The 20247-nt window shown below is 32.5% G+C and overlaps 2 protein-coding genes across 2 annotated transcripts; one reads left to right on the forward strand and one right to left on the reverse strand.

Annotated features, from left to right (window-relative positions):
• Positions 1-251: 251 nt before the first annotated feature.
• LOC140804518 (uncharacterized) lies at positions 252-1955 on the reverse strand. The gene is made up of 3 exons (XM_073160554.1): positions 1893-1955; positions 1013-1057; positions 252-616 (listed from the first exon to the last, which is right to left on the reverse strand). The coding sequence occupies exons 1-3, from the start codon at positions 1953-1955 to the stop codon at positions 371-373; spliced, it is 354 nt and encodes a 117-aa protein (XP_073016655.1). The 3' UTR covers positions 252-370.
• Positions 1956-2750: 795 nt separating this feature from the next.
• Positions 2751-6912, forward strand: LOC140804869 (uncharacterized). Its single transcript, XM_073161026.1, has 5 exons — positions 2751-3412; positions 3733-3850; positions 4435-4549; positions 5043-6095; positions 6344-6912. The coding sequence occupies exons 1-5, from the start codon at positions 3286-3288 to the stop codon at positions 6587-6589; spliced, it is 1659 nt and encodes a 552-aa protein (XP_073017127.1). The 5' UTR covers positions 2751-3285; the 3' UTR covers positions 6590-6912.
• The last annotated feature ends 13335 nt before the right edge of the window (positions 6913-20247 follow it).

The following is a 20247-nucleotide window of genomic DNA, read 5'->3' on the forward strand; positions in this document are numbered from 1 at the left end:
GAGAATATTAGTTTTTAGGATCTCGTTCTCGTTTGAATTGAAGTGCATCTTGGTTAACGAGAAGTACACGAATAAAAGGCTGCTAAGAAAGTTAGTATTCATAATTATTTATAATATAACCAGAAGAAAGCAGTTTGGTTGTTGAAGCGCAACCTCTCGTGATGAGAACATATTGTGATTAATGATATGATTCTATCTTTCAAGCCTTCAGTACTGTTTTTGAGTGGAGTACTACAAGGATTACACGACATACTTTCAATAGATAAAAAACAAGAGCAAGTACATAAAATTATTGTGGATGAATCCAAAAACTACAGAAAAAAATCCTCAAAAAGTAATCCCACGAACGAAGAAAGGCATAAAAACCATTCTATTTTGTACTTATTTCTTGACAGTGTTTGATCACAACCGAAAATTGAAATCTCTGTGAGGATGTTCGACTGGAGCGTGTGCTAAGTTTCCAACCAGTCAAGTTTTCAGATTCATAGAGCATGTGATTGATCAGTCCCCTCGCCGCATCATCCTTCAACTTCTGAATTTTCTCTGGATCTGTCTCGTGCATATGTCTTTTGAATTGTTGCCTAACCATGTCAACAACAAGCTCCGTGTTGGATTGAGGGGTTTGAGAAACTCTCCCACTGATACTGGTGCTCTTGTTTACAGTCAATGCGACATAAATGGGAACCCGGAAAAAGCTATCAACGAGACAGAGGCGATAAAGTGATATATATTTATATTATATGCTAGAACAAAATGCACATCCAGAAAAAGAGCGAGGAGTTAAAAAATTCTAACGAAATATTACAATATAAAATATAACAAGTTGACACATTGAAGTGCTATAAAACTCTATTGGGAGCAAAGTGAAAGCAAATTTGACTTCAATCTGTATGCAGCAATGGAAATTCATTTTTTTCAACGAGGGACATTTGTAACACATTCTCTCATATCTTGTCGAGAGAAGAACAAATATTGGAGTGCAGAATCCAAATTTATGAATAAAATCAAATACCTTATGGCCAATAAATTTAGCCCGCCTTAGACATTCGCGGTACAACTGCAACAAAGATGAAAAATTCTGTTATCGATCTGACAACAGTGTCAAACTAGTGATTCCATAAAAAATCATAATCTCTCACACATATATACCTAATAATTTCTCAAACTATCACAAAAATATACACTAACAGACGAAAACAAGGATGATTCGTACCTTAGGCATAGTTTGGTATAAATGATATGATAAACATGTGATATATAATATAAAGATAAGTTAAGATAAATAAGATGTAGGATATTATATTCAATGTTTGGTATAATTTTAATAAGAGTGATTAAATTTATATATTAGATTGCAATGACAAAATTAACGTTATAATTTCAAAGTTGTTATTTGAGTTCATTATTTTTATCTGTTCATGCGCTGATAGTGATTGCATGATTTATTTATTTTTACCTAATTTTATATATTATATAATATAATAATTGAGCCCTTGATTTTGTAATTCAAGTCAAATATCAATTTTTAAGGTTAATCGAGTGATATTAATAATTTTATTGAGATTTATAAAAATTATTTATATAATTATCTCGAATTCATATATATAATTATCATATTATATAATATATAAAAATAAATAAAAATATTTATTTGATTTAATTTCTACATACTAGTATAGATTTATAAAAATCATTTATAAATTGAGGGTAATTAAGTCATTTGTAGTGTATTTTATCATTAAATTAAAATTATTACACTTAATAGAAAGGACATTTTATCCTTCTAAAAAATTATTCATCAATGGCCTATGATATTATCATGGGCTTTTTAAAAATGTACCAAAGGTGGTATAAAGAGGATTATTTATCAATCTCTCCATTGTCCCGTATACCAAACTATACCTAATAGTATTGTTGACGAGTTCAGAAGGCAAAGCAGCTTGAGGGGATGACATCTTCACCTGGAAATTGTTATCACCCCTCTTTCTCGCCAGATGCTAAAAGCGAGCCTGCTTTGTGGAAACATGTAATATATATTATTTAATTTCTAAATAGTATGCAATAAAAACAAATTAAACTAAATATAATTATATAAATCTACAACAAACTTACAATATGACCGTAAAAGATGTCAGAGCATTGCGCACGCGCAAAAAAAAACCACTGGAAAATGACCTGCATTACAAGCTAACAAAATTCATGATCTTAACCAACACTAAAAAATGTACAAAAAATTGAAGTTAAAAAACTTACACCAAATCGAAACTTAAATCGCGTAATTGAGAAAGTGGTGTACAATTTGCGACGGTTTTTGAGAATTAGCGAAACTACGTAACAAATCCGTCGCCATTAGCCGTTTTATTAAATGAGACAAACACGATTTACTCCTAACGAAAAAAATCGAATTAAAAAACAAAGCACTTTACCCTCTTCAGCTAAATGTCAAGTTCTGGAATTATTAAAAAAGACAAACACGATTTACTCCCGCGAAACAAATCGCTTTAAAAAACAAAGCACTTTACCCTCTTCAGCTAAATGTCAAGTTCTGGAAAAAGACTTGACTCAAAGTCGCGCTTGTTTGTGCATAAATAATATTCAATTATTTTAGTGCCACAAATGAAAACACCAATAGTTTCAGGCGCTGATTGCAAATACACAATAATCACCTGAACGTTAAAAAACACACCCAATCCGGTAGGGGCAGTCTCGTAATTATAAGCTCCTCAGCTGCCCCGAAATAATTATTATCGGGTAACGTAACTTCAAAGAGAAGACAAGGAGGCCGAAACAATTAAATAAACCCTTTGATTTCCCGTTATATCCCCCGTGTTCCCTCGAAATTCCGACTGCAGCCACCGTTTCCTTCTCGAGATTCATTGTTTTTTATCCCCCTCCTTACGAAATCTTACGTTTCTGCTCCATTTCCCCCTTCATTCTTGCTTGCTTTCAAATGCATTCATGTTTTGAAAACTGCATGTTGTACGGTGTTAGGAACTCCATATATGGAGGAGAAAGGTGGAAGTAATGGTATTTTAAGCCAAGAATTTGAAATGGGGGTCTTTTTCAGCTGGGTTTTGTTCCTGGTTGTTTAGGGGCTAAAGCTTGGATTTTGATGTGTAAGAATGGCGGCGTCGTTTTGTTAGGAAGAACGAGAAGCTGGGTTTTTTTTTTTTGAGTTGGGAAATGGTAGAATGTCGATGAGCCGTTAGGGTTTTTAACCGTTCGTGTGGCTTTTCTTTTTATTTTGTGATAAATCGGAGTTTTAGGGAGTCGGAGAGGGGGAAAATGGGAAGCCTGAGGATGAAAGATAATAAAGACGAGGATTTGGCATTGTTTCGGGAAATGCGGAAGCGAGATAAGGATCGGAATGATCTTTTTTTTCAGAACTCCGACGACTTGGATTCTTCGATGGGTATTGCTGAAACTAATTTTTTGACCAATTTTTTTGCTATCTTTTACGTGTTGACAATCTTCGAATTTTTTTCTTCATTTTCTTGTAACTGAGATACAATTGTTGTTTGGTTGTAGTAAGTTAGTTGATAATTGTTTGATTAGAATTTGGAAATGCGGAACGTGTCATCTATCATGTATTTCGTACGGCACTGGTTTGGTATTTTTTTCGTGGAACTGAATGCAGTTTCAAACTGGATTGCATTAGTTAATTACTGCATCAAACTTGAGCTTTCAATTTGAGTAGTCCTTAAAGTTTTTCATTTGTATTCTGGTTTACAGAAATGGTGTCCGGTGGTTCACCATTATTTAATATATTATCGGCTACCCCTGCACCTGTGAGGAGGACAGGCAGTGATGATTTTCTCAATTCGGACAATGATAAAAATGATTATGAATGGTAATTCTGTGCTTCTTTATGTATTCTGACTTGTGTTGATTTGGACTGCGCGTGTTTAAAATTAATTATGTGATTGTTCTCAGAGGTGAATTTTGTATAAAGCTTAAGAAATTTCTCTTGTGATCTTTATTGATTTACCTTTGAAAGATTAATGATCACTATTGCAATGGGCATATTTTATTTCTCAGTTTAGTACGACTGCCGCAACAATTTCTTTTTCTTTTAAGTTTGTAATCCTAAGCATAAATCTAGTTGTCACTCTACCATGATTCTGCTCAAGTGATGTGATTAAAATCTGTATAATCATATCTCGAGTTGATACATATCTGGGACCAATCTTGGGCCAAAGACACGCCATGAATGCAGCACAGTTTCGTATTTGGGACCAAACCGACCAACCTTGTGCATCTGAGTCTGTTTTGCTGTTTCTGTTTGATCAATGCTTGATTATAAGACACATCTGTCAAATTTACCAATAGGCTTGGGATCCATTTACATTAGAATTATTGAATGGAATTTCAATTCGTTTTCATTTCATCATCATTCATTCCTCGACACTGTAAAATAATTTCTTATATTCTCAGGCTTTTAACGCCTCCTGGTACTCCTCTTTTTCCTTCGCTGGAAATGGAATCTCATAAAACTGTTATGAGTCAGCTGGGAGCTCCAAAAGCTAATCCTACCACCCTGAAGTCTAGAGTAAGATTATATTATATATGTTATCCTTTCCTTTCGATGTTTTTTTTGGGTTTAGATTAATAGAATATACAATATTTCAAACTGGCAGGAAATATGAAATTCATAGAACTCCTATTTTCATATTCATTTAGCTAAATTAGCTGAAATCTTTGGAAATTGTTTTATTAGTGTTTAAATTGCTGAGAAATTAATGTTGAATCGGATGTATGAACATTATTTTTAAAAAGTATTTTTTAACTTCTAGTTCTTTCATCTTTGAAATTATCAGGAAGAGAAAATTGAATGATATGAATTCACATGAATTTATCTCGAGCACTCTCTCTGGATTTCTTCCTCCTAATATTTGAAATTGTTAGCTAGTTGCTACACGGAAGGAAACAGTAGTATTGCTGATCTGCTATAATCTTAAAAGAACTTGAATTTACTTTAAGATATATCTGTTAACATAAAAAAAGACTGATTTTGTTATCCAAATTCTTTTCCATGGCTGAAGCTGGCAAATCCCCAGCCCGAGTCTTCTGCAAGGAGCAATTTATCTTCCAGACAGCCAACTTCCTCTGCTGGTTTGAATACCTCTACTGGAGGACTCCGCAGACCATCTTCTTCTGGGGTTCCTGGATCAAGACCTGTCACTCCCACAGGACGTCAAACTGTTAATTTGCAATCTAGATCCACCTCGATAGTATCAATGAGACCATCGTCAGCCACATCGACTAAATCAACCTCAACTTCATCATCTAAAATAACATCAACCACATCGAAACCTTCAAGATCTGCAACACCTACTTCTCGTCCTGCCTTACCCTCGATGAAACCTGTTGCGCCTCCAAGATCTGTAACCCCTACGTCAAGGTCTACCATAAGATCTTCGACACCAACAAGTCGATCCTCTATACCTGCATCCAATTCCATTCCTAGGGCCGCAACTCCAACTCGTAGGCCAATGACAAGTTCAAGCGTGACAAGCTCGACGGTCATTTCTGTTAAGTCGTTAACTTCTTCTCCTTCAGTTTCCAAGCCCGCTTCTAATTCAGAGAAAAATCTGGCGCCACTGCGATCAAGTTCTCCTATTACGCGACCAAAACCATGGAAGCCTTCAGATATGCCTGGATTCTCCCTTGATGCCCCTCCAAATCTAAGGACATCTCTGTCCGATAGGCCTCCATCAGTCACTAGAGGCAGACCTGGAGCACCAAGCTCTCGATCGTCATCCATTGAACCTGCTTCAAATGGAAGAATCAGACGTCAATCGTGTTCTCCAGCTAGAGGACGGCCTCCTAATGGTGCAATTCATAACAGTGGAAGTTCTGTGCCTGTGGCTACCGTAAATCGGTTGCGGGCTAAGGCTAATGACAACGTGAGCCCTGTTCTTATTGGGACCAAAATGGTCGACAGAGTAATAAATATGCGGAAACTAATTCCCCCGAAGCAAGATGACAAACACTCACCCCACAGCAATGCGTCTGGAAAGTCTGCTTCACCGGACAGTGCAGGTTTTGGAAGAATGCTCTCCAAGAAATCTTTAGATATGGCTATGAGACATATGGTATCTATACTAATCTTATCTTTTCTCCTTCAATACTCATATAATTTTAGCTATACTAGGCATGGTTTCTTCATCATTCTGCATATTGTTTTTTGTCCTGGCATATCTTTATTGACGCACACTGTTGATTTTTCAGCTTATTTTTGAAGCATCTAACCAGTGGATTTTTATTATGATTGATAAGAACAATTTTAGAACAATCCTTTGACTTTTTGGAACAATAACTTCTGGTTTCCGCTTTTGATTAGGACATAAGGCGAACAATTCCTGGTAATCTACGTCCACTCCTCGCAAGCTCCATGTATAGCATGAGATCTGGTCCAAACAGAGGCAGAACGGCAAGTGTCTTAGATTCTCCTCTTGGTACGAGTAGTAATGCTAGTTCTGAAGTGAGCGTGAACAATAATGCCCTGTGCATAGATGGAACCGAACCCTATGATGATGTTAGCAGTGGGAAGGGTATGCAATCTCCTGCCAACTTTCTTGGACGTTGATGATCTTTTACACGCATTTGATTCCTAGCCTTTGCTTATGACCGAAAATCTGCTGGAGATACTGATGCTTTTGAGTGAAACTAATCAAAGATAAATCTTGTCTGGTCGATGTTAATCTCTATCCATGGTGAGTATTGGTTATGATTGAGATCTTGCATGATTTGTAGGACTGTGTTACATGCTGACAGATTGTTTGTGTGGCAGTAGAAGTTACTGAAGCTGGAGTATATTATTAACTATTAACCCACCCTTTATTTTGAAATTCTGATCAGTATTCTAACTTCTAATCTATTTGTGTTATTTCAGAAATCTATGTTTTTTTTTTCCCATTGCAGCCTACTAATTAGGATTTTTCCATATTCCTTAAATGGTAAGGCAGCTCTGTAATTTGATCTGAAAACAAACAATTTTTACAAGTGAGATTAATTATTATCTTGTTCAGTTGATCAGGTCTCGATTTTTTTTGTTTAGTTTATTTTTTTAAAAAAGAAAAAAAAACAAAGCTTCAGATTTGGAATAACTTTTTTTTTAACTCTTGTGATTTATTGTTTTTACTACCTTAAAATACCTGTTTTACCATTTCCTTTCAATAAATATTTTATCATATTGTATTTTTATATGTTTCGAATAAAAAATATTTTTAAATTTTAAGTAAAAACTTATTAATCAATTAATTTCTCAAAAGAGAGAGAAGATTTTCTTGATATGCTTAAACAAATAAAAAAAAGAAGAAGCAAGAACAGGATTACTTCCGGATGAATCGAACACCAAGAATCTCATTGCATCAATCTTCTAATTCAAATCATTTTAAAATAATAAATAATTTACTCCTGATTTATATCCGAAATAACAATCTAATCTAACTATGCTAAAACATAAGGGAGAATAATTTTTGCCTCACTAACTTGACCTATTTTGTTTTTTTTTTTAATATTCTTATTTTGTCGATAATACTAATATGGCAAAAACTTGTGTGAGACGGTATCACGAGTCGTATTTGTGATACAGATATCTTATTTGGGTCATCGATAAGAAAATATTATTTTTTATACTAAGACTATTACTCTTTATTGTGAATATGGGTAGAGTTGACCGTCTCACAGATTAAGATCCGTGAAACGGTCTCACGTGAGACTCACTTTTAGAGCTGTCAATATGGGCTGGGCCCGCTGGGTTGGCCCAGCCCGACAAGAAAATTTAATGGGTTGGGTTTTGATTTTGTTGGCCCATTTAAATTCGACCCTAAACGGGCCCAACTTCTCGGGCTGTGGGTTGAGTTGGGCGGAACCCGATGGGCTCGGGTTAGCCCATGGGTTAAATAAAAAAATTGGACCGAGAAACTTAAATTTTCTCCAAATCCAATGCTCCAATATTAAACGCTTTTGGAACAGGTTTTTGGGGTGCCGTTGGGTAAACTTAGGTCGGCTGCTTTTACATCAAGAACTTGCTCCGCCCTCTCAGTGGAGGTAATTTCTCTGGCATGTGTGATGTGTATCGATATGAAAGTATAGATGATTTGATGAGGGCAAAAACTTGTGTGAGACGGTCTCACGGGTCAAATTTTGTGAGACGGATCTTTATTTGGGTAATCCATGAAATAGTATTGCTTTTTATGCTAAGAGTACTACTTTTTGTGGTGAATATGGGTAGGGTTGACCCGTCTCACAGATTGATATCCGTGAGACGGTCTCACATGAGACCTACTCATTAATGAGTGTGTGAAATGGTGATGGTGAAGTTCTCTTTTCATGTGTTTCAATTAGTTTATGATGACGTTACTGATAGGATGAAATATTTGATTCTATTTGGATGTATTGATTTTCTCGTGTTAACGAACCCCAAGGACGAAGAGAAATCCTGGAAATTTTTGTTCCTTTTTAACTCCGCATTTGAATTGTTTCTACACTTTGCTAAAAAAGAAAGATTTTTTCTACACGTTCCATCAAAAGTTTTAAATTATTTTGTAAAATGGACATAAATATTAGAAGTCTCTATTTCTTTTTAATAGAATAAGGGATGAATTTTATGTTATATAGCATAACCATGAAATCATCCATGACCATGATGTATATAGATTTATAAGAAATTTAATATTAGACCTACACGTATTTGGGTATTTGACCCTATGTATACCATATATTTTAGGAGTTAGGATGCAGAAATAACTTCGAATGAAATTTAATTACTTCACCTCCTAGACTCCCAAGTCCTGGAAGAAATGAAAGCACGATTACGTTGGAAAATATTTCTCACAAAAATTAATTGGACTTTCGGACTATATATTTCAGAAACATTTAAAATTATTAAAACTTGTGATTTAAAAAATTAAATATCAATTTTCATTAGTTTGTCGAACTGGTCATGTTATATAGTCTGACTTTTCTTTCATATTAATTCACACATATATGTATGTGTATATTTTGATTATTATATTACTAATATCTCAGTCAGGTGATGCTTATTGCTTACTTACGCCTAACTTTGTTTTCTAAATAAGACTACAATATTATATACTTTTGATTGGTTAAAGTGTAGACTCACTTAGATACCATCCATTAATATTGTAATCAAAAGTATATATCTATTTCACTTGTAAAATTATCAAAAGTAAACTTAGCAAAGTGTAGACTCACTTAGATATTCAATTTTAATTCATCTTTCATATTATATACTTTTGATTGGTTAAATCACGTTTAATCCGAACAATTTTTTCTTTACAGAATATCCTAATTTTATGGTTTTGTGTCGTAGACTCGTAGTGATTGGTGATGTGCAGTGATATTGATGTATGTATGTATCTTTATTTTCAATGGCTCTTTATTTTCAATGGCTCTTCATTCAAGCAATTTTTTACCATCCTATTTTTTAGGCAAATTTTGAATTCAAAATTACAGTTGGTTTTTGAAAAAAAAAATACAGATCGTTGAAATGGACGTTTCTTCTCAAACTCCAACGGTTGATGTGGATGTTGATGAACTGAAAAATCCTAAGAATGATCAGGGTTCAACTAAACCAAAAAAACGTAGAGAAACTTCTGACATTTGGATGTATTTTAAGAAAATCAAAGGGATTGATGGTTTAGATAAAGCTGAATGTAATGGATGTAAAAAACAGTATCAATGTGGGACTAAACAACATGGAACTTCTACGTTGTGGCGTCATCAGAAAACTTGCAGCAAATTGAAGTTCCATGATGTAGGACAAATGATGCTTGATCAAGATGGGAAGATGAGATCTAAGAAAATAGACCAAAAAATTACACGTGAATTATTGGCTTGTGCAATTATTAGACATGATTTATCATTTTCGTTTGTTGAGTATGATGGTATTAGAGCTTGGATGAAATACATAAATCCCGATGTTCCTTGTATTTCTAGAAACACTCTTGTTTGTGATATTAAAAGAATCTATTTGAGGGAAAAAGAGAAACTTAAGCATGTTTTGGCTACTATTCAGAATAGAGTTTGTTTAACTTCGGATTTGTGAACGTCGTGCACTAGTGAGGGTTATATTTGCTTGACTGCTCATTTTGTTGATAATGATTGGAAGTTGAATAGTAAAATTTTTAGCTTTTCTCATATGCCTCCACCACACTCAGGAGTTGAATTAGCAGCAAAATTATTTGAATTTTTGAAGGAGTGGGGAATTGAGAAAAAAGTTTTTTCTTTGACATTGGATAATGCATCTAGTAATGACAACATGCAAGTTAATTTGAAAGAGCAACTCTCTTTGCATGATAGCTTATTGTGTGACGGTGAGTATTTTCTGTTCTGCTCAGATATTGAATCTAATTGTCCAAGAAGGTTTGAAAGTCGTTGTTGTTGCTTTGAATAAAATTAGAGAGTCAGTCAAGTATGTTAAAGGTTCGGAGACTAGGATGAAGAAGTTTCAAGAATGTGTACAAGCAGTCGGTAACATTGATACTAGTATTGGCTTGCGATTGGATGTGTCTACTCGTTGGAACTCGACATATTTAATGCTTGATAGTGCCATCAAGTATAAGAAAGCTTTTGTTTTCCTTCAATTCAATGACAAGAATTATAAATTTTGTCCTTCAAGTGAAGAGTGGAAAAGAGGAGAAAAAATATGCGAGTTCCTTGAGCCATTTTATGACACTACCAATTTGATCTCCGGTTCTTCTTATCCTATATCAAATTTATATTTTATGCAAGTCTGGAAGATTGAAGTTTTGTTAAAGGAAAACTTAATGCATGAAGATGAGGTGATAAGTGATATGTGTAAAAGAATGTTGGGAAAGTTTGAAAAGTATTGGACACAATATAGCATGGTGCTTGCATTTGGAGCCATTCTTGACCCACGGATAAAGCTTTCGATGTTGGAGTTTTTTTATTCTAAGGTTGAGAGTGATTTTGTTAAATGTCTCGAGAAGATAGAACTTGTGAAAGCAAAATTCTATAAGTTTTTTGATGAATATTCTAATATTGACAATGCAAGTTCTTCACGACCACGATCTTCTTCTAGCACACAAATTGCTCCTCAAAGTGCAGGAGAAGGTAAAGGAAAGAGCAAAAGCATTTTTTATGTAAGTATTCTAATACTTTTTTTCTTGTATTATTTAACTGATTTATATTTTCATATCATAATTATTGCAATTAATATAGGAAATGATGTCATATGAGAGCCAGACAATTACAAATGTTGGAAAATCTCAAATTGATCTTTATTTGGAGGAGCCAAAACTTGAATTTGCATATCATCAAGATTTGAATGTTTTGGAGTACTGGAATGATAAAAAACATCGGTACCCCACCATAGCAATGATGGCATGTGATGTTTTGGCTATTCCAGTTACTACTGTTGCATCAGAATCAGCTTTTTCCATCGGTGTTCGTGTGCTAACCAAGTATAGAAGTTGTACACTTCCTGAAAAAATTCGAGCTCTTATTTGCACTCGCAATTGGTTGCATGGTTACGTTGGTAATTTTTTTTACAAATTTCTAGTTTGTTGTTGACTTAGTTGATAAATTAGTTTATTATTATTTTAATTTTAACTACATTCGTATTTTTGTATTTTAATTTTGATCAAGGTAATGAAGACGACACAAGTGTTAAAACAGCGTTGTCTAATCAGGGATCAAATGCTGATATTGATAAAGGTGGAGAGGATGAAGATAGAGGAGAAGAATTTGATATGAATGATTTCATGATTAATGAAATTTAAAAAATTGTATTGTTTTTTTTTGTTTAGTTTGATGAACTTTAATTTCTTTGAACTCTTTAACTTTTTAGCACTTTGTTCGTTTATTTCACTATCAATTTTGGCATTTCATGTTTTAACATTTACTCATCTTTGGATTCTTTGACCGTTAACAACACTTTTTTATTCAGATTACAGCACAACGTTTTCTGTCAATTGTTTTGGATGAACTACAATATGCAAAACTAAGCAAATGTATTGAAATTGTTTAAATTTTTTTAGACCCGTGAGTTGGCCCAACCCAACCCGCGGCCCATCGATTGGTGGGCTGGGCTGGGATTTCCCAACCCACCAACCCGATGGGCCGGCCCGCCATGGGCCGACCACTTCCCAACCCGAGTCGGGCCGACCCAACCCGACACGGGCCGACCTGGTTGACAGCTCTACTCACTCTACAAATATAATACTGAAAATGTCGGTGAGTTTGGTTAAATGACAAAAATATTTATATTTTCTAAAAATTTCACCCATACTCTTTCCCCGAAACATAAGACCAAATAAACCAATAGCTTTTGCATGATTATTATTTATGCAAAAATTTGTGTGAGACGAATCTCACGGACCGTATTTTGTGAGACATATATCTTATTTGGATAATCAATGAAAAAATATTATTTTTTATATATGCTAATAATATTACTCTTTATTACGAATATCGGTAGAGTTTACTCGTCTCACATATAAAAATTTGTGAGATCATCTCACAAAAGACATACTTTGTTATTTAAAAGAAGCCATCGTTTCAATTGAATTTCTTACATCTGTTGTCCTATTCGTTCTGTTTCCTTTCTCTTTCTCGTCTGTGAAGGCAATAAATAAATAATTGAGCCAAACAGAGGCAAAGAAAAAGACTTTGAAATTTGATGAGATGTACTCCACAAATCAAATTACTAAAAATAACGTATTAATATTTAATACTGCAGAACAAGTTATACGTCTTAGTCATGTTTCCTATTTGCAATAATATTTCCTACTCCAAGACCTGAAAAATGCACAATATTACTATAAATAAAAAATAAATTTTATTGGATTAAAATAATTTATATTTTATTAATAAAACGTTTGTACCCAATAGAGGTAATACTCGAAAAGTTAGGGGGCGAACTGCAATAACTTTTCTCCCTTCTGAACTGTGGTCTTGGGCTTATATAAAGAGGAATAGACACGGACAAATTTGAGACCAACATGCAAAAAAAACGATTTATCCCAGTAAATCGCATTGGTGCCAGATATTTTCTGGGAAGATCAACGAAATCTTTGGAAAGGATACTTCTGCTCTTTATTTTGGAGATTACACCGAAATTTTCTTTCCTAAAATTCAAACTCACCTGCTTCTGTTCTTGGCAGTCAAATTCAATATTATGAAGAATGCAGCGCAAGTTATAGCAGCTGACTGACCAAACCATAGTGCTGGTACGTGGAAAGCCAAATCCTATGATTAATTACTGCAACAGGAATAATGCATAGTTTTTGGACAAAGTTTATTACTATCCAAACGACCTAACCGGTCGAGGGCTGGGGAAACGTGAATATGCCGAGCCAGCAAGAAATTTCCCTAGGATGAGAAAAGCGATAGGATGGACTGGAGTTCCATACTACGTTGATCTGTAGCAAAGTCGGATGTGTGTTTTTGCTAGCAAAAGCACGTACATACAATTTATCCTCGTTTGGATCAGTCAGTTTGTCCAAGAAACTCAGTCAGGGTAGTATGGTATTCCAGTCAAACTTCAAACCCACCCATTTTTTCTCCTAATTTTTTGCTTCAATATAATTGATCGTTTGGATCAGTCAGTTTGTCCAGGAAACTTTGCATTATCACTGTTGTCAGTAATACTCTTCCAGGGCACATTAAACCACACTGGTGCAGCCACTTGCGGAATCTGGTGACCAGGTTTGGGTACTCATTTCTTGCCCAGTTTTCATGATAGAGTAAGATGAGTTTTAAGAAAAATATTTCAGTTCAGGTTATTTTTCTCCAGTTGAAATCGCTGATGAGAATGCAGGTTGTCCAAGTTGATTGTCTGCTTCACAAATGCCAGTGAAGGCACGGGGCACCAGCCAGCATTAAATCTGCTACTCTTAATTTCAGCACTTTTTTCAAATATTTAGCTACCTATGTGTATATATCTGCTATATATACATGACTTGGACCAAGATGGTTCGATCCACATCTGCTTTCATCATGAAAAATGTATTTAACTACATCTTTCATGAATTTGCACCGTCTAGCTCAAGTTTTTCTAGCAAAAAGTTACATTATAACTATGACTTCACACGCAAATTAATACGCAAAACATATGTGCATCAGCAGCTAATTAGAGCGCGGCTACACCTAGCACATTTTGACATATATATATATATATATATATATATATATATATATATATATATAGTTAATTTTTAAACACATCATGATGGGCGTAATACAAGGCAAAATAGGCGGCATTTTATTAGAACTGATCCAGCACACGAGCAAAAACACAACTGATGCCCGCATCTCGCCGATAGCGCCACAGCTTATATATATTCAATATGCAATAGAAGAATTGGAATCAGGTTCCTTGGTAGATGCAATAACTGACGTACAGAGGACATGGAAACATGAAGAGAAATGCTAGGATAGTTTTGTCGAGCCACCAATCCAACGCAAGTCGCCATTACGCCTATCAACTCTTATTTGGTGCTCTTTGTAATATCACATAAAACAATATATAGAATAATCTTATTGAAAAATAAAAGTATTAGGTATAGTTTGGTACGAGATTATTAAATAATCCTCCTTATCCCACGTTTAGTACTTTAATTTTTAGAAAGCTCATGATATTGTCATGGGCCCGTGATAAATAATTTTATACAAGGATAAAATATCATTTTATGAGAAGTGATAATTTTAATTTAATGATAAAAAACACCACAAATTCATTATACAGAAGCATGATGAGCCTTTTATATATAAAAAAAAATCGTTTATTTAAGAAAAATATATAGATTGGAAACCTTACGTAGCCGTATGTCTTGAGGCTATATGCCTTTAAGAACAGACTCGATTGATATAACAATGCCATGTACCAAAATCAAAGAATTAAGGATGTTTTTGAAAATTTTAGAAAAATGGAGAGCTTAAACAAAGAAATAAGGGGATGTGGAGTGAGGAAAAAGTTGAGTATGAGAAAAGGGAGTGATTGCAAATTTGCCCGTAATTCATTAGCATTTGTTAAACTATTAATTATATATTATGTGAAATTATTAGGCTACTAATTAATTATATATTAGGTGGAATAAATAAAAAAATTTGATATTTCATTTGTACACTTGCAAAAATTAGAAATTTACCTATATATCTTTATTGAATTTTTGGATTTATGTTGATGAGGATGTCATTTTTATCTTATGACAATTGAAAAACACGGACAATGATCTACACTTTTATAGGTATATAAATAAATAAAAAAAATTAATATCAAACATATATTCATTTTTAATGCATGAGATTTCCCATAAATTGTGTAGAAAATTTCCATGCAATTAATCTAACAATACACATTTAAGGAGATAATAGAAAATTTACAATGCAAAAATTTGTTAATTTTTTTTACATATTTATAAGTATTATAGTTAAATATAGATTTTTTTAATATTTTTAACGAAATTTTTTTAAAATAAAAAAATATATTTTTTTAATATATTTTTTAAGAATTATGTATCAAGAAAATGTTATTTCTCTAATATATTTTTATTATCAAATATCTATTCACTTTTTATGTAACATTATTTTCAAAATTTCTTATGTTGCGAGTTTCTATTAAAAAATAAAAACACTATTATGATCCTCATGTATTTTAACGATTGTGTAGAAAATTTTCATTCAATTAATCTAACAATACACAATTTATGGGAATAGTAGAAAAGTTACAATGAAAAACTTTGTTATAATCTTACAATACACAATTTATGGGAATAATAGAAAATTTACAATGAAAAATTTTGTTATTCTTTTCTTTATAAGCATAATAGTTAAATATTTATTCCTTTAATATTTTTAATGAAAAAGATGTTTTTTTATTAAAAAATCTATTCTTTTAATATTTTTTTTCTAAAAATTATGTATGAAGAAAATATTTTTTCTCTAATAAATTTTTTATTATCGAATATCAATTCAATTTCTATGTAATATTATTTTCAAAATTTCTTATTTTACAATTTTCTATTAAAAAATAAAAATATTATGATCCTCATGTGTTTAATGAGTTCAAAAATAAATGCATCAATTAAATATATAATCAATACATTACAAATTCAATATCCCAAATTTGTCCCTAAATTTTTTTTATATTTTTTCCCACCAATGCCCATACAATTAATACAAACAATGCATAGATAAATAAATAATCAAGACATTACAAATTCAATATTTCAAATGTGTCCCTAAATTTTATATACTTTTTCCACCAATATGCAAGCAATTAATACAATCAACGCATAGTTTTTGGGCAATATAGTAAAATCACAATGCAAAAAATTTACCCCTCATCCATACTTTTATAGGTATATAAATAAATAATATATATATATATATATATATATATATATATATATATATTTATTTATTTATTTATTTATTTATTTAATTATTTTTTTCAAACCATGTCGCTAACATTCATCTTTCATTGCCACTTCTTTCTTCTTCTTCTTCTATTTTTTTTTTTAATAAAGAAAATAGAATCCACAAATGGGGAGTACAGGCTTGACACAATCTTTTCAGATAAATTCATTGATTTATAAGTTTTAATTTTATAAAATCAAAAATGATAATCTCACATGCTTATTTATGTTACAGGTAGCGGCGGGATTCTATATTTTTCGATTTGAATGTGGCAGCCCTTGAAAGCCAACAAGATGCTAGCAACCGAGACGAACAACAAAATTGACCCGAAAAATGACCGATGACTTATATGTTAAAATAATAGAACCTGATATGTTTTTAGTTATTATTATTAATTTAGCTTGATTTAGCTGATTGGATTTATGTAATTTTTTTTATTTAATAATTGGTGATTGGATTTATGGACCGGCTTAACAATCTCACAGATATAGATCGGTGTGATCGTATCACAATAGACATTCTTTAAATATGTGTGTGTGTGTGTGTGTGAATTATATTTTGTACATGCCAACGCTATCAATATAAAAAAAACATTTCAAGAAAGATTTATAGTATTTATTACAAAATGATTTGTTTCCATTATCATCACTATAAATAGAGAAAGATCTTGCGACATTAAAGATAAGTTATTTTTAATCAGATACATAAAGTTTTCTGAAAAATTAATTAATATTTTATTGAGAAACTATTTTAATTTAATAGATGCAAGAAGATCTTGTTTCTAACATTGTATATGAAATTGAGTGATGAAATCAACACTGTATAAAAAAAGAATCTTCTCAGTATAAAATCTTTCTCATATTCATAGAATCCGAATTGACACAGTGACTAATACATGTTCATATGCTCTTATTGAAAATAATGTTTTTATATCCGAAAATCTTGCATGTGTCATATACTATTTCCGTGGAGTTGATTATTTATTTTGGAGAAATTATTCATTACGTTTATCTTAAATAAAATTCCAAATATACCTTTCAACCACTCAACTCCATATTCAAAATTTCTTTTAATCCTATTTTCTTCTAATATTTCAATTTCAAAAATCGATAATTTTTTTGAAAACTTCCATTTAAAAACTTCAAAAAAAAAAAAAAAAACTTCCTTCTTCATTTTCATGGGGATCACATCTCGCATGTGTTACTCTCCGTTATTATATATATGAGTAGATCTCTTGTGAGACGGTCTTACGAATATTTATATGTGAGACGGGTCAGCCCTATCGATATTCACAGTAAAAAGTAATACTCTTAGCATAAAAAATAATACTTTTTATTGGATAACCCAAATAATATATGTCTCACAAAATACGATCTGTGAGACCGTCTCACACAAGTTTTTGTCTATATATATAATGCATATATGAAAACGCAGTATATATGAAAGCCATGTTAATGTAATTTACTTGGTACATAAAATTATCTCCTTGTTATCCAAATTTAAAACTTGTGAATAAGGACTTTAAAAAAAGGGGAATAAGAATCCTTTTGTGAAGAAAGAAAATCTTTTTAAAAAATATTGTATCGCAGTACATTTTTTAAAAATTTCTTTCCAGAATAAGAAGAATTCATTTATATTTGAAAAGAGTAAAGTTTTTTTTTTTCAAAAGAAAAAATAATGAAACAAAAATCTAAAATCAATATTTAATTAATGATTTTTAGCTTTTCGATTTTTTTTAAAACTTTCTCCGACGTTGGTCTGATGAAGAAATATCGGTGTCGTGTGGAAAAATAAATTAATCAGATAAAACGTTCGTCCGCAATATATTGAATAAGAATAGAAACACGCAAAGTCGGTGATTTGCGCCGAGCTTCTCGCTATTCTCGGGGGTATAAAACAGGCCCAAATGCAGAACTTAGAGATTCATCATGTTGCCTCAGATTCTCTCCTTGTCGTGCAAGCAGTCACAACGCCGGAAGAAAATCTCAGCTATTCAGGATCCATTGTTACAGAAATAAAACTTTTACTGAAATTCTTGGAATAGCACATCACTTTTTCATGTTCGTCGATCGGCAAATGTGGTTGCCCATTCGATAGCAGCTTTTGTTATTTCTTCCAACTCTCAATTTGTTTGGGAGATAGGAGATTTTCCCGTATGGTTGATTCATCTTGTAACTAAAGACTTATTGGCTTTGCAATAAATTACAAGTGTTAACCATAAAAAAAAAAAAAATAGAAACACGCAAACCCTAATACTTTTATTTTTTAAAAAGATTATTATATATAATGTCTTCGGTGATATTACAGAGAGCACCAAAATAAGAGTTGATATGCGTAATAGGAGACTTGCGGCGGATTGGTGGCTCAACAAAACAACTCTCGCAATCCTCTGCACCGTCCCATGCCCATTGTACGTCAGTTGTTGCGTCTATAAAGGAACCTGATTCCAAATCTCCTATTGCATCTTGAATATTATTCGTGGCGCTATCGTACTCGATGTAACACTCGTCAACAAGATGTTGGTCCCACATGCGGAATTTGAGATAATAAAACCCGAAAATAAAGAATAAACTAGACACCGAGATTTACGTGGAAAACCCCTAAAAATTATTAGGATAAAACCACGGGCAAGATGAAAAAATTTCCACTATAATATTTTGTGGTGTACAACTCACTCACTGTGTTTTCAAAGAGAACACACACTCTCTTAATACAGGAGAACAAAACACCTCACAAATATTATAGAACTAAGCACTCAAATGCTTATAAGATGAAAGAAAACTCGAAAAATGGATAATTTCAGAATGAAGGAAGGAGCTCTATTTATAGAGCCTCCTGACCGTGTGAACACGCGTTAAAAACGCGTAAAATAATTCCGTTTCAAATTTTCCTTCGCATTTGAGCAGCCCACGTTTATTATTTTTTTTATAAACATTTCTTGGCCCCATCTCATTAAAACTCTTGTCTCTTTGTTGACACAAGACACCGCCGTATGCCCGGATCCGATGTCTTTTTTTTTCCATTTGACGGATCACTGCTAATATTCCACCTATTTTGCCTTGTATCACCCCCATCATGATTCGTGCTAGCCCTTTTACATCGGTTTTGAAGCTGTCAGGATTCGATTTCAACGTAGAGACGCACAACTTGTAATCTTGTGTTTTTTTGCACACTCTTTCTATCAAGGCCATGTTTTTGGTGATGCCTGCATTGGCTCCTCTAAAAGAGGCCACAAACACCAAAACAACAACAACAATTTCAAACACTTTTTTTGCCATTGCACGGTCATGTTTCGTAGATGCGCAGCACAACAATTGGAGTGATCTGTATATACACACACACACACACACACACACAAACCCTATGGATAAAAAAGGAAATATTTCAAAAGGATTTATGATATATATATATATATATATATATATATATATATATATATATAAACATAGTTTTTGTCAAAAATAGTAATTTCCCATCAAAATTTCATTTCTAATAAAAGAAATATATGTCATGAATATTGAAATATGTGTACTGCAATAAATGATATATTCAATTATTGCTTGCATTGATTATATCAATTCATTCAGTACAAATTTGAATTTAATTTATTTTTATATTAATTCAAATGTAATTTATGTATTATATGTTTTTTATTTTTTTATTCCATTTAAACCTAAATTCTATTGAAAATTAAAACTTTTGCATTGATTATATCAATAATTTTAATTAAAAATTGTATAAATAAATTTAAAATACAAATTATTGCAATGTTCAGTATCACTCATAAGGTAAATCATTCAAAAAAAATTTTTGCTAATTTAAGTAATTTTCTGCCCA

This window comes from Primulina eburnea, chromosome 11, assembly GCF_022965805.1.
Source record: "Primulina eburnea isolate SZY01 chromosome 11, ASM2296580v1, whole genome shotgun sequence".
NCBI lineage: Eukaryota > Viridiplantae > Streptophyta > Magnoliopsida > Lamiales > Gesneriaceae > Primulina > Primulina eburnea.

Excerpts from the sequence above, each read along its gene's own strand:
- LOC140804518 (XM_073160554.1), bottom strand. The coding sequence starts at position 1,955 with ATGTCATCCCCTCAAGCTGCTTTGCCTTCTGAACTCGTCAACAATACT. Across the intron at positions 1,058-1,892 it reads ATACTATTAGGTATAGTTTG|TTGTACCGCGAATGTCTAAG; the intron begins GTATACGGGACA and ends TCTTTGTTGCAG. Across the intron at positions 617-1,012 it reads CTAAATTTATTGGCCATAAG|CAATCCAACACGGAGCTTGT; the intron begins GTATTTGATTTT and ends TCTCAAACCCCT.
- LOC140804869 (XM_073161026.1), top strand. The coding sequence starts at position 3,286 with ATGGGAAGCCTGAGGATGAAAGATAATAAAGACGAGGATTTGGCATTG. Across the intron at positions 4,550-5,042 it reads CTACCACCCTGAAGTCTAGA|CTGGCAAATCCCCAGCCCGA; the intron begins GTAAGATTATAT and ends CCATGGCTGAAG. Across the intron at positions 6,096-6,343 it reads ATATGGCTATGAGACATATG|GACATAAGGCGAACAATTCC; the intron begins GTATCTATACTA and ends GCTTTTGATTAG.